The 12,709-nt window shown below is 45.7% G+C and overlaps 1 protein-coding gene across 3 annotated transcripts in view; it reads right to left on the minus strand.

The window, feature by feature from the left end:
• LOC115161067 (ephrin type-A receptor 6-like) overlaps nucleotides 1–12,709 on the minus strand; it is a 162,075-nt gene that overhangs the window by 60,001 nt on the left and 89,365 nt on the right. For all 3 annotated transcript variants that reach the window (XM_029711779.1, XM_029711780.1, XM_029711781.1), the window contains exons 3-5: nucleotides 10,149–10,277; nucleotides 9,772–9,990; nucleotides 9,174–9,489 (exon numbers count right to left, since the gene is read on the minus strand). In XM_029711779.1, coding sequence (XP_029567639.1) covers nucleotides 9,174–9,489; nucleotides 9,772–9,990; nucleotides 10,149–10,277 — 664 coding nt within the window. The remainder of the gene's footprint in view (nucleotides 1–9,173; nucleotides 9,490–9,771; nucleotides 9,991–10,148; nucleotides 10,278–12,709) is intronic.

Here is a 12,709-nt window from a genome sequence, read left to right on the forward strand (position 1 = left end):
TAGTGGGAACATTGGTCTTGAGTAGCACAAAAGGGAATATAACGTTGCAGATGACACAATGTCATTTATACAACATCTAAAGACCTATATAATCATACTGAGAGTTTTGACATTTCTAAAAGGATGTACAGTATTTGGGTGTTTTTAGAGCATTTGTTCATGTTTTTTCAGGAACCCATACTACACAATGAGGAAGTGATTTGCTGTTTGGGGTACGTTTCTCAAAAACAAGTGAAAACATAAAAGTGTTCATACTCCTTGACCTTGTTCTGAAATTGATTCGATTGTTTTTTCCCTGATGAATATACACACAGTACCCCATAACGACAAAGCAATAACCGTTTTTTTTAGAAGTGTTTGCAAATATACAGCACCAGTCAAAAGTTTGGACACACCTACTCATTGAAGGGTTTTTCTTTATTTTTACTATTTTCTACATTGTAGAATGATCGTAAAGACATCAGAACTATGAAAAAACAGATATAGAATCATGTCGTAACCAAAAAAGTGTTAAACAAATCAAAAAATATATACATATTTCAGATTCTTAAAAGTAGCCACCCTTTGCCTTGATGACAGCTTTCCACACTCTTGGCATTCTCTCAACCAGCTTCATGAGGAATGCTTTTCCAACAGTCTTGAAGGAGTTCCCACATATGTTGAGCACTTGTTGGCTGCTTGTCCTACACTCTGCGGTCTAATTCATCCCAAACCATCTCAATTGGGTTGAGGTCGGATGATTGTGGAGGCCAGGTTATGTGATGCAGCACTCCATCACTCTCCTTGTTGGTCAAATAGCCCTTACACAGCCTGGAGGTGTGTTTGGGTCATTGTCCTGTTGAAAAATAAATGATAGTCCCACTAAGCGCAAAACAGATGGGATGGCGTATCGCTGCAGAATGTTGTGGTAGCCATGCTGGTTAAGTGTGCCTTGAATTCTAAATAAATCACTGACAGTGTCACCAGAAAAGCACCCCCACACCATCACACCTCCTCCATGCTTCACGTTGGGAACTACATATGCGGAGATCATCCGTTCACCTACTCTGCGTCTCACAAAAACACGGCGGTTGGAAGAAAAGATTTCCACCAGATTTCCACCAGTTTAATGTCCATTGCTCATGTTTCTTTGGCCCAAGCAAGTCTCTTCTTCTTATTGGTGTCCTTTAGCAGTGGTTTCTTTGCAGCAATCGACCATGAAGGCCTGATTCACGCAGTCTCCTCTGAACAGTTGATGTTGAGATGTGTCTGTTACGTGAACTCTGAAGCATTTATTTGGGTTGCAATTTCTGAGGCTGTTAACTCTAATGAACTTATCCTCTGCAGCAGAGGTAACTCTGGGTCTTCTTTCCTGTGGCGGTCTTCTTGAGAGACAGTTTCATCATAGCACTTGATGGTTTTTGTGACTGCACTTGAAGAAACTTTCAAAGTTCTTGACATTTTTCGGATTGACTGTCTTTCATGTCTTAAAGTAATGATGGACTGTCGTTTCTCTTTGCTTATTTGAGCTGTTGTTGCCATAATATGAACTTGGGCTTTTACCAAATAGGGCTATCTTCTGTATATCACCCCTACCTTGTCACAACATAACTAATTGTCTCAAACGCATTAAGAAGGAAAGTTTATAAATGTAACTTTTAACAAGGCACACCTTGTTACTTGAAATGCATTCCAGGTGACTACCTCATGAAGCTGGTTGAGAGAATGACAAGCGTGTACAAAGCTGTCATCAAGGCAAAGGGTGGCTACTTTGAAGAATCTCAAATCAAATCACAATATATTTTATATTTGAGATTCTTGAAAGTAGCCAGTCTTTGCCTTGATGACAGCTTTGCACACTCTTGGCATTCTCTCAGGTATCCTCCAGACATGACGTTTGGCATTGAGGCCAAGGAGTTCAATCTTGGTTTCACCAGACCAGTTTTGGCAAACTCCAAGCAGGCTGTCATGTGCCTTTTACTGAGGATTGGCTTCCGTCTGGCCACTCTACCATAAAGGCCTGATTGGTGGAGTGCTGCAGAGATGCTTGTCCTTCTGGAAGGTTCTCCCATCTCCCAGCCACATGGCCTTCCCTGTGGCTCAGTTGGTAGAGCATGGTGTTTGCAACGCCAGCATGGTGTGTGCAATGCCAGGGTTGTGGGTTCGATTTCCACGGGGGGCCAGTACAAAAAAATGTATGAAATTGTATGAAATGTATGCATTCACTAGTCGCTCTGGATAAGTCGCTCTGGATAAGAGCGTCTGCTAAATGACTAAAATGTAAAAATGTACATCTCCACAGAGGAACTATAGAGCTCTGTCAGATTTACCATCGGGTTCTTGGTCACCTCCCTGACAAAGGCCCTTCTCCCCTGATTGCTCAGTTTGGCCAGGTGGCCAGCTCTAGGAAAAGTCCTGGTGGTTCCAAATGTCTTCCATATAAGAATGATGAAGGCCACTGTGTTCTTGGGGACCTTCAATGCTGCAGAATGTTTTTGGTACCCTTCCCCAGATTTGTGCCTCGACCCAATCCTGTCTCGGAGCTCTACGGACAATTCCTTCAACCTCATGGCTTAGTTTTTGCTCTGACATGCACTGTCAACTGTGGGACCTTTCCAAATCATGTCCAATCAATTGAATTTACCACAGGTGGACTCCAATCAAGTTGTAGAAACATCTCAAGGATGATCAATGGAAACAGGATGCACTTGAGCTCAATTTCGAGTCTCATAACAAAGGGTCTGTATACTTATGTAAATAAGGTATTTTTTTATATATTTTTGATACATTTGCAAAAATGTATAAAAAACGGTTTCACTTTGTCATTATGGAGTATTTTGTGTAGATTGATGAGAAAACATTTGTATTTGATCAATTTTAGAATAAGGCTGTAATGTAACAAAATGTGGAAAAAGTAAAGGGGTCTGAATACTTTCCGAATGCACTTTACATCAAAAATAGAGATCTGGTTTAAAAAAATAAAACTTGTCCTGTAGCCCTTTCCTGCAGTCAATGACCAACAGCACCCTCTTTGGCCACATGGGTGGAATATTATTGATATTTTCCATAGTTGTATTATTAACAAAGAATTCCAATGTAAATCCAGCGTTTGTACGTCAAACAGTTTTGTTATATTCAGTCTTCTGTGATGTATGTAAAGTGTAATATTGGGATGCAAACTCAAAATGTAATACATTTCAGTACAGGTGTCTTCTTTTTTTGAAGCCCATAACCATGTGCGTGAGGTGTAGACTTTTGTTTCAAAGTAGATTTGTTTAAGACTACCAAGAATCACTCTGTGTGACCCTGATTTGGCCCACTACAGTAAAATGTTAAAGCAGCTTCAGAAGACAGACAGACATATGGGTCTACCTCCCCAGTGACAGCAGCATGACCACAGACAACAGAACTGACAGACAGCAGCACAGACAGCAACATGACCACTGAAAGCAGCACTGACAGACAGCAGCATGACCACAGACAACAGCATGACCACTGACAGCAGCATGAACACTGACAGCAGCATGAACACTGACAGCAGCATGAACACTGACAGCAGCATAAACACTGACAGCAGCATGACCACAGACAGCAGCATGACCACAGACAGCAGCATGAACACTGACAGCAGCATGAACACTGACAGCAGCATGAACACTGACAGCAGCATGACCATAGACAGCAGCATGAACACTGACAGCAGCATGAACACTGACAGCAGCATGAACACTGACAGCAGCATGACCACTGACAGCAGCATAACACTGACAGCAGCATGACCACTGACAGCAGCATAACACTGACAGCAGCATGGCCACAGATAACAGCACTGACAGACAGCAGCATGGCCACAGACAGCAGCACTGACAGACAGCAACATAACCACAGACAGCGGCATGACCACTGACAGCAGCATGACCACAAACAGCAGCATGACCACAGACAGCAGCATGGCCACAGATAACAGCACTGACAGACAGCAGTATGAACACTGACAGACAGCACTGACAGACAGCAGCATGGCCACTGACAGCAGCATAACCACTGACATCAGCATGACCACTGACAGCAGCATAACCACTGACAGCAGGATGACCACTGACAGCAGCATAACCACTGTCAGCAGCATGACCACTGACAGCAGCATGACCACAGACAGCAACATGACCACTGACAGCAACATGACCACAGACCACTGACAGCAGCACTGACAGACAGCAGCATGACCACAGACAGCAGCATGACCACTGACAGCAGCATGACCACAGACAGCAGCATGACCACTGACAGCAGCATGACCACAGACAGCAACATGACCACTGACAGCAGCACTGACAGACAGCAGCATAACCACAGACAGCAGCATGGCCACTGACAGCAGCATAACCACAGACAGCAGCATGGCCACTGACAGCAGCATAACCACAGCGAGCAGCATGACACAGACAGCAGCATGACCACAGACAGCAGCATGATCACTGACAGACAGCAGCATAACCATGAACAGCAGCATGGCCACAGACAGCAGCACTGACAGACAGCAGCATGACCACAGACAGCAGCATGACCACAGACAGCAGCTTGAACACTGACAGCAGCACTGACAGCAGCATAACCACAGTCAGCACCATGACCACAGACAGCAACATGACCACTGACAGCAGCACTGACAGACAGCAGCATAACCACAGACAGCAGCATGGCCACTGACAGCAGCATAACCACAGACAGCAGCATGGCCACTGACAGCAGCATAACCACAGCGAGCAGCATGACACAGACAGCAGCATGACCACAGACAGCAGCATGATCACTGACAGACAGCAGCATAACCATGAACAGCAGCATGGCCACAGACAGCAGCACTGACAGACAGCAGCATGACCACAGACAGCAGCATGACCACTGACAGCAGCATGAACACTGACAGCAGCATGACCACTGACAGCAGCATAACACTGACAGCAGCATGACCACTGACAGCAGCATAACACTGACAGCAGCATGACCACTGACAGCAGCATAACACTGACAGCAGCATGGCCACAGATAACAGCACTGACAGACAGCAGCATGGCCACAGACAGCAGCACTGACAGACAGCAACATAACCACAGACAGCGGCATGACCACTGACAGCAGCATGACCACAAACAGCAGCATGACCACAGACAGCAGCATGGCCACAGATAACAGCACTGACAGACAGCAGTATGAACACTGACAGACAGCACTGACAGACAGCAGCATGGCCACTGACAGCAGCATAACCACTGACATCAGCATGACCACTGACAGCAGCATAACCACTGACAGCAGGATGACCACTGACAGCAGCATAACCACTGTCAGCAGCATGACCACTGACAGCAGCATGACCACAGACAGCAACATGACCACTGACAGCAACATGACCACAGACCACTGACAGCAGCACTGACAGACAGCAGCATGACCACAGACAGCAGCATGACCACTGACAGCAGCATGACCACAGACAGCAGCATGACCACTGACAGCAGCATGACCACAGACAGCAACATGACCACTGACAGCAGCACTGACAGACAGCAGCATAACCACAGACAGCAGCATGGCCACTGACAGCAGCATAACCACAGACAGCAGCATGGCCACTGACAGCAGCATAACCACAGCGAGCAGCATGACACAGACAGCAGCATGACCACAGACAGCAGCATGATCACTGACAGACAGCAGCATAACCATGAACAGCAGCATGGCCACAGACAGCAGCACTGACAGACAGCAGCATGACCACAGACAGCAGCATGACCACAGACAGCAGCTTGAACACTGACAGCAGCACTGACAGCAGCATAACCACAGTCAGCACCATGACCACAGACAGCAGCATGACCACTGACAGCAGCATGACCACTGACAGCAGCATGACCACAGACAGCAGCATGATCACTGACAGACAGCAGCTTGAACACTGACAGCAGCACTGACAGCAGCATGACCACAGTCAGCAGCATGACCACTGACAGCAGCATGACCACTGACAGCAGCATGACCACAGACAGCAGCATGACCACAGACAGCAGCACTGACAGACAGCAGCATAACCACAGACAGCAGCATGGCCACTGACAGCAGCATAACCACAGACAGCAGCATGGCCACTGACAGCAGCATAACCACAGCGAGCAGCATGACACAGACAGCAGCATGACCACAGACAGCAGCATGATCACTGACAGACAGCAGCATAACCATGAACAGCAGCATGGCCACAGACAGCAGCACTGACAGACAGCAGCATGACCACAGACAGCAGCATGACCACAGACAGCAGCTTGAACACTGACAGCAGCACTGACAGCAGCATAACCACAGTCAGCACCATGACCACAGACAGCAGCATGACCACTGACAGCAGCATGACCACTGACAGCAGCATGACCACAGACAGCAGCATGATCACTGACAGACAGCAGCTTGAACACTGACAGCAGCACTGACAGCAGCATGACCACAGTCAGCAGCATGACCACTGACAGCAGCATGACCACTGACAGCAGCATGACCACAGACAGCAGCATGACCACAGACAGCAGCACTGACAGACAGCATCATGACCACTGACAGCAGCATGACCACTGACAGACAGCAGCTAGACCACAGACCACAGACAGCAGCATAACCACAGACAGCACCATAACCACAGACAGCAGCATGACCAATGACAGACAGCAACATGGCCAATGACAGACAGCAACATGACCAATGACAGACAGCAGCATGACCAATGACAGACAGCAGCATGACCACAGACAGACAGCAGCATGGCCACAGACAGACAGCATGACCACAGATAGCAGCATGGCCACTAACAGCACCATAACCACAGACAGCAGCATGACCAATGACAGACAGCAACATGACCAATGACAGACAGCAGCATGACCACAGACAGACAGCAGCATGGCCACAGACAGACAGCATGACCACAGATAGCAGCATGGCCACTAACAGCAGCATAACTACAGACAGCAGCATGACCACAGACAGCAGCATGATCACTGACAGACAGCAGCATGGCCACAGACAGCAGCATGACCACTGACAGCAGCATGACCACTGACAGCAGCATGACCACAGACAGCAGCACTGACAGACAGCAGCATGACCACTGACAGCAGCATGACCACTGACAGCAGCATGACCACAGACAGCAGCATGACCACAGACAGCAGGCTGAGACTACAGACAGATTCCTAACACTGGTGACAGCTGGAGGTAGAGCTGTCTCGAGGAGAGCACCCCTCACTCTCGATCCACAAATTCCCAAACATAGTGTTTGTATAATACACTAATGCTCTTATGTGTAAAGAAAGAAAACCACAGGAGCAGCATATCATATTTGGGGCCCAGCACCAGTGGTGCGCATATCACAAACACTCTTTATCTGTGTTGTTATATTTCCCAGCCTCTGCCCTACCACAAATACATCATATCCCCTATCACACATACAAACACAGCCTCTCTCATATCACACACACATCCTCTCTCCCCTACTGGTCCACAGATCCAGCTGCAGCTTCAGTTAACAATCAGCACCACACAGCCAGAGCCCCTCACATTACATCTCATCTGAATGGCAGAGTGGGAGGGCTGCTACAAAGGAGGAGAGGAGGAGGAGAGGAGACAGGAGAGAAGAAGGGATGAAGGAGGGATGACAGGAGGTAGATAATGAAGGATAGGGGATGACATCTGGCTTTGTGAAGATGCATGGAGCTCTGCCTATCTGCACTGCACCTATACTGCAGAATGACAAATAAAAGAGAGGGATGGAGAGGGGGTGAGGAAGGGAAGGAAGGAGGGGTGAGGGAAGGAGATAGAGGGGGGACGAGGGAGTGAGGGAGGTGAGATTTAGAGAGAGAAACGGGATGGGAGAGAGGGATAAAAGATGAGGGAGAAAGAGACCTATCTGGATCCAGGTCAGTGAATAAAGCAGCTGTGTTTGAAACACCTGACACTCTTCATTGTGTAGTCAGACACCTTGGCCCATACATAATCCATAAATAATCCCCCCTGCAGGCCAGGACTGGTGATATGTAGCCTACAGATGGGTCATTCCACCAATTCGGTGCCTTTTGACAAGTGTAACTTGGTCCAAAAAAAGTTTGATTTCACCTAATTTTAACATTCTGTCATAAAAAGCATGTGTTAAACTTAATAAAAAAAACATGTTTTCCATCTCAAGAGGTTAAATAAAAAAATGACTATATTAAGTGCCAGGGTTGACCGTAACAGATTTCATCTTAACTCAGCCATACATCCCCCTGTGCCGGGGGAATAGAAGCTTGTTGTGTGCAATAGGGATGAGCATTAGAATAAAAAAAATGATAGAAATAGGTAAATAGTTCAAACTATTTTGGCCTGTCTATCTATGGGTAACAGGGTTGATATGTTCCGCTTGACCCACTCAGTATTCCAACAGTAAACACCAGCAAATGGACAGCAAGAGTAGAACCAGCTCACCTGCTTTTACACTATGATTAGACTATTCAGTGTTGCTTTTGAAAAGAATATTTAAAAAGGAATAGTTTCACCTTATTCAAACGAGAGTTCAGTTCACGTAACAGGGTTGAACTTAAAATGAGGGACAGACTAATCAGACTATTAAATGAATCCCTAATCACATGAAATAAAAAATAATACTCAGAAATAACTTTGTCAAAGTAAAAAAATAACTAGGGCTTTACAATGAAATTTGGGGGTTAAGTAGATTAAAATAATTTATTCATATTAAAAATATGATTTATTGAATTCCTACATTAAAGGGCACTTCATTGAATATAACAGGCTTTTAAAAAATTCCATATTGGTGCACAATTAATACTTCAAAAAATATCAAAGGGACGCAAAAGGGACTAATTTCACGGAACGACCCAAATACTGATTCTCTATCAAACCTCATGTTTACTGCTAGGCTGTATTCATATCATACAGGTTCAGGAGATGATTCAGATTAATACAAAGATATACCGTAAGTAAATGTAAAGAGAGGGTTTGAAAGAGAGAGGGTGAGTGACTACTGAAATGGAGAGAGAGAATGAAAGGGAGGGAAAGACAAAGACGGAGAGGAAGAGAGAGAGAGCGAGAGAGTGAGTAGAGAGAGAAAGGTGGACAGATCCAGTCAGAACAGAAGTCATGTGACTCACCAAGACATGCCCCGTCCATCTCTTCATAGCCCAGGCTACAGACACACTTCCCCAAAGGCACCAGCCAGTCACCGTCGGCGCCGCAGTACAGTTTGGGAGTGTCCCTCTCCTCGGCATGCTCCACACACGCCCCCCTGACCTCCACCAGGGAGGAGGAATCGACCCGGGGCACGGTGTCAGGGAAGGAGGCCAGGTTCCTCAGGGTGAAGGGACACTTCTTATAGTACACCCTGACTGAGACCAGGGCGATGCACGCCCCAATGTCCTGGAACGCCAGGTAGAAACCCTTCCTGGAGATAGGACCCACTTCCCGTACCTATAGAAAACATTGTGGATCAATAAAGTTAATTGAATTGAACTTTATTAAATGGATGTTCACATGTATTTTGCAACAACATGTCCCTAGTATGCAGTGCCTAAACAATTGCCCCTTGTGGGATAAATCAAAGAACATGGGCAGCATTCGGTTTCTGCTCTCTTGCCAACTCCTTATGGAATTACCATGCCAAAAAATAGGAGTCGGCAAGAGGGCAGAAACAGACTGGCACCCAGGCAATAAGTCAAATATTATTGAATTGAGTTAATTGAGGTGATGGACCTCAGTGTTGAGCTTGAGGATGCGGTCTCCCAGGTCCATCTGGGTGAAGCTCTCGTCGGCTGCGATGGTGTCAATCTTGGTGTACTGGGTGGGTTTGAACTTGACCCCGTGGGACTCGTCTGTCTCATAGTAGAAGAGGTTGAAGGTCTCCTTGCAGGTCCCAGATACCCAGGGGATGGAGTTACAGTCTCTCAGAGTGAACCGCAGCTCCACGTACACCTTGCAAAAATAATAAACAAAGTAAAGTAGCTAATGTTTTATTCAAAGCAACTTACAGGAAATGCAGTTGGTTAATATGTGGCCCATGTGGGAATTGAACCTGCAACCCAGGTGTTACCAGCACCATGTTCCAACCCATTCTCAGAACCACTACACACCTTCTGTGCGGCTTGGCGGAAGATCCAATTGGAGCGTAGCCAGTTGTTCTGGTTGGGTTCCATCACGTGACACACCTGGAAGGTATGGATGGGACGGTTGTGTTCATCCATCTCTGTTATAGCATCCCACTGGAGAGGAGAGGAGGAGGGGAGGAGGAGAGAGGAGAGGAGGAAGAAAACAAAAAAGGACTGTTAGTGAGCTGCTAAAGTACTCAAAGCTATAGATACACTATACACTATATACAAAAGCATGTGGAGACCCCTTCAAATCAGTGGATTTGGCTATTTCAGCCAAACCCTTTGCTGACAGGTGTATAAAATCGAGCACCAAGCTATACAATATATATAGACAAACATTGGCAGTAGAATGGCCTCATTGAAGAGCACAGTGACTTTCAACGTGGCACCGTCATAGGATGCCACCTTTACAACAAGTCAGTTCGTCAAATTTCTGCCCTGCTAGAGCTGCCCCTGTCAACTGTAAGTGCTGTTACTACACAGTCGTGAAGTGGTAGGCCCCACAAGCTCACAGAACATAATGGTCTCGGGCTGTTTTTCATGGTTTGGGCTAGGCCCCTTAGTTCCAGTGAAAGGAAACCTTAACGCTACAGCATACAATGCCATTCTAGATGATTCTGGGGGGGAAGGCCCTATCCTGTTTCAAAATAACAATGCCCCTGTGCACAAAGCGAGGACCATACAGAAATGGTTTGTCAACATCGGTGTGAAAGAACTTGATTGGCCTGCACAAAGCCCTAACCTCAACCCAATGGAACACCTTTGGGATGAATTCGGAACGCTGACAGCGAGCCAGGCCAAATCGCCCAACATCAATGCCCGACCTCACTAATTCTCTTGTGGCTGAATGGAAGCAAGTCCCCGCAGCAATGTTCCAACATCTAGTGGAAAGCCTTCCCAGAAGAGTGGAGGCTGTTATAGCATCAAAGGGGGGACCAACTCCATATTAATGCTCATGATTTTGGAATGAGATTTTTGACGAGAAGATGTCCACACACTGTTGTCATCTAGTGTATATCGCTAAAAGCAGTCCAACATTACAAAATAAAAGAGAGAGGAACAGGACCGTTACTAAACAGTTCAAACCTCACTTGAACCCATCACTAACCACCTGTACCCCACCTCTGTGACTCCCAGGTCAAGTGACAAGGGTGACAGCCCTGTAAGTGCTTCATGAGGTCAGCAGGTCACCTGCCTCTGTGTTGTTGGAATAGAAGTCTATTGGAGGTGTTTAGGCCCGACCTCTGGCTCTACCCTCTATTACACTGACACGCACACACAGAGAGGTTGTGTGTGTGTGACAGCTGTAGAGTGACCATGGACCATCTAACACCAAGCTCCCAGAATCAAATTACCTGCTGAGGAAAATGGTTTTAAATCAGCTCAACAACAACACAATAGCTGCCATCCAGTCAAGACACATCAATCAACAATATGACTCTGACCTCTGAATGTACTTTGACCTCCACATACCCTTTGTCCTTGGGCAGTTCATCTTACTCAAAAGTGTTGCATTAAAATAAGTAGTATTTGCAAGGAAAAGATAGTATATTGTCACTCCCAGCCCTGTCTCCTCAACCAACAAAATCCACAAAAGTGTCTAATGTCTAATAAATTAAAAACACAACAGTACCAAGTATAGAAGAACCCCCCTCCTTCTCTCCCCAACTCACTCACTCTGTCACCCCACCTCTCTTCTCCCTTTCCTTTCCAACTCTCCACATCTTTCCTCCCTCCCCTCCTCTGATGTTTCTACCAGTCTAATTAATAAGTGGGAAGAACAGAAGCTCTTTATTAGCAAACAGACTATGGAAAGTTGGGGAAAGAAGATGCTAATTTGAGAGAATTATTTCAGTGATAATAAGTAGTTTTGTACTTATCTAAACACTACCTACGAACAGGAGAACCGTAATCACGTCCTAATGTTTAGTTATACAGACTCATTATCCTTTTAACGACATGTTTTAATTCAATCTAAAAGACAACACATTTTAATCTATTTCTCCCTCAAGGCTTCACAGTAATAATAATGTAATTAAAACAAATTGATTTTGATTAAGTATTATATTGCCTAATATTGTTCATGTGGTATTGTTTTGCAGTGAATTCTGAAAGGATCCCAACACAACTCTCTCGGTTTGTGTCAGCCAGATTGTACATACAGGTGTCAAAATATCAAATATTATTTCACAACTAGAATTACACCAGTGATACAAATGGACTGACATGTCTTCGCACTTAACCCATCTAAATGTGCTAAATCAAATAAAGAGATAGTCAGTAAGCATAAAAGCTGTGACACACTTCTTGATCATGCATTGGACTGTTCCTACACTGCCACAGTCAGGTATGAAAATGCTTTATATCCTGGCCAGTTGTACAGTGGGTGATCATTACAACACCCGAACAGGTACAGTAGCTACAGTGCCTTCAGAAAGTATTCATACCCCTTGACTTATTCCACAATTTGTTGTGTTACAGCCTGAATTCGAAAGGGATTCAATACATGTTTTCCTCACAATGAGAAAGTGAAAACATGTTTT

Source organism: Salmo trutta, chromosome 24 (genome assembly GCF_901001165.1).
Source record: "Salmo trutta chromosome 24, fSalTru1.1, whole genome shotgun sequence".
In the NCBI taxonomy this organism is placed as follows: domain Eukaryota; kingdom Metazoa; phylum Chordata; class Actinopteri; order Salmoniformes; family Salmonidae; genus Salmo; species Salmo trutta.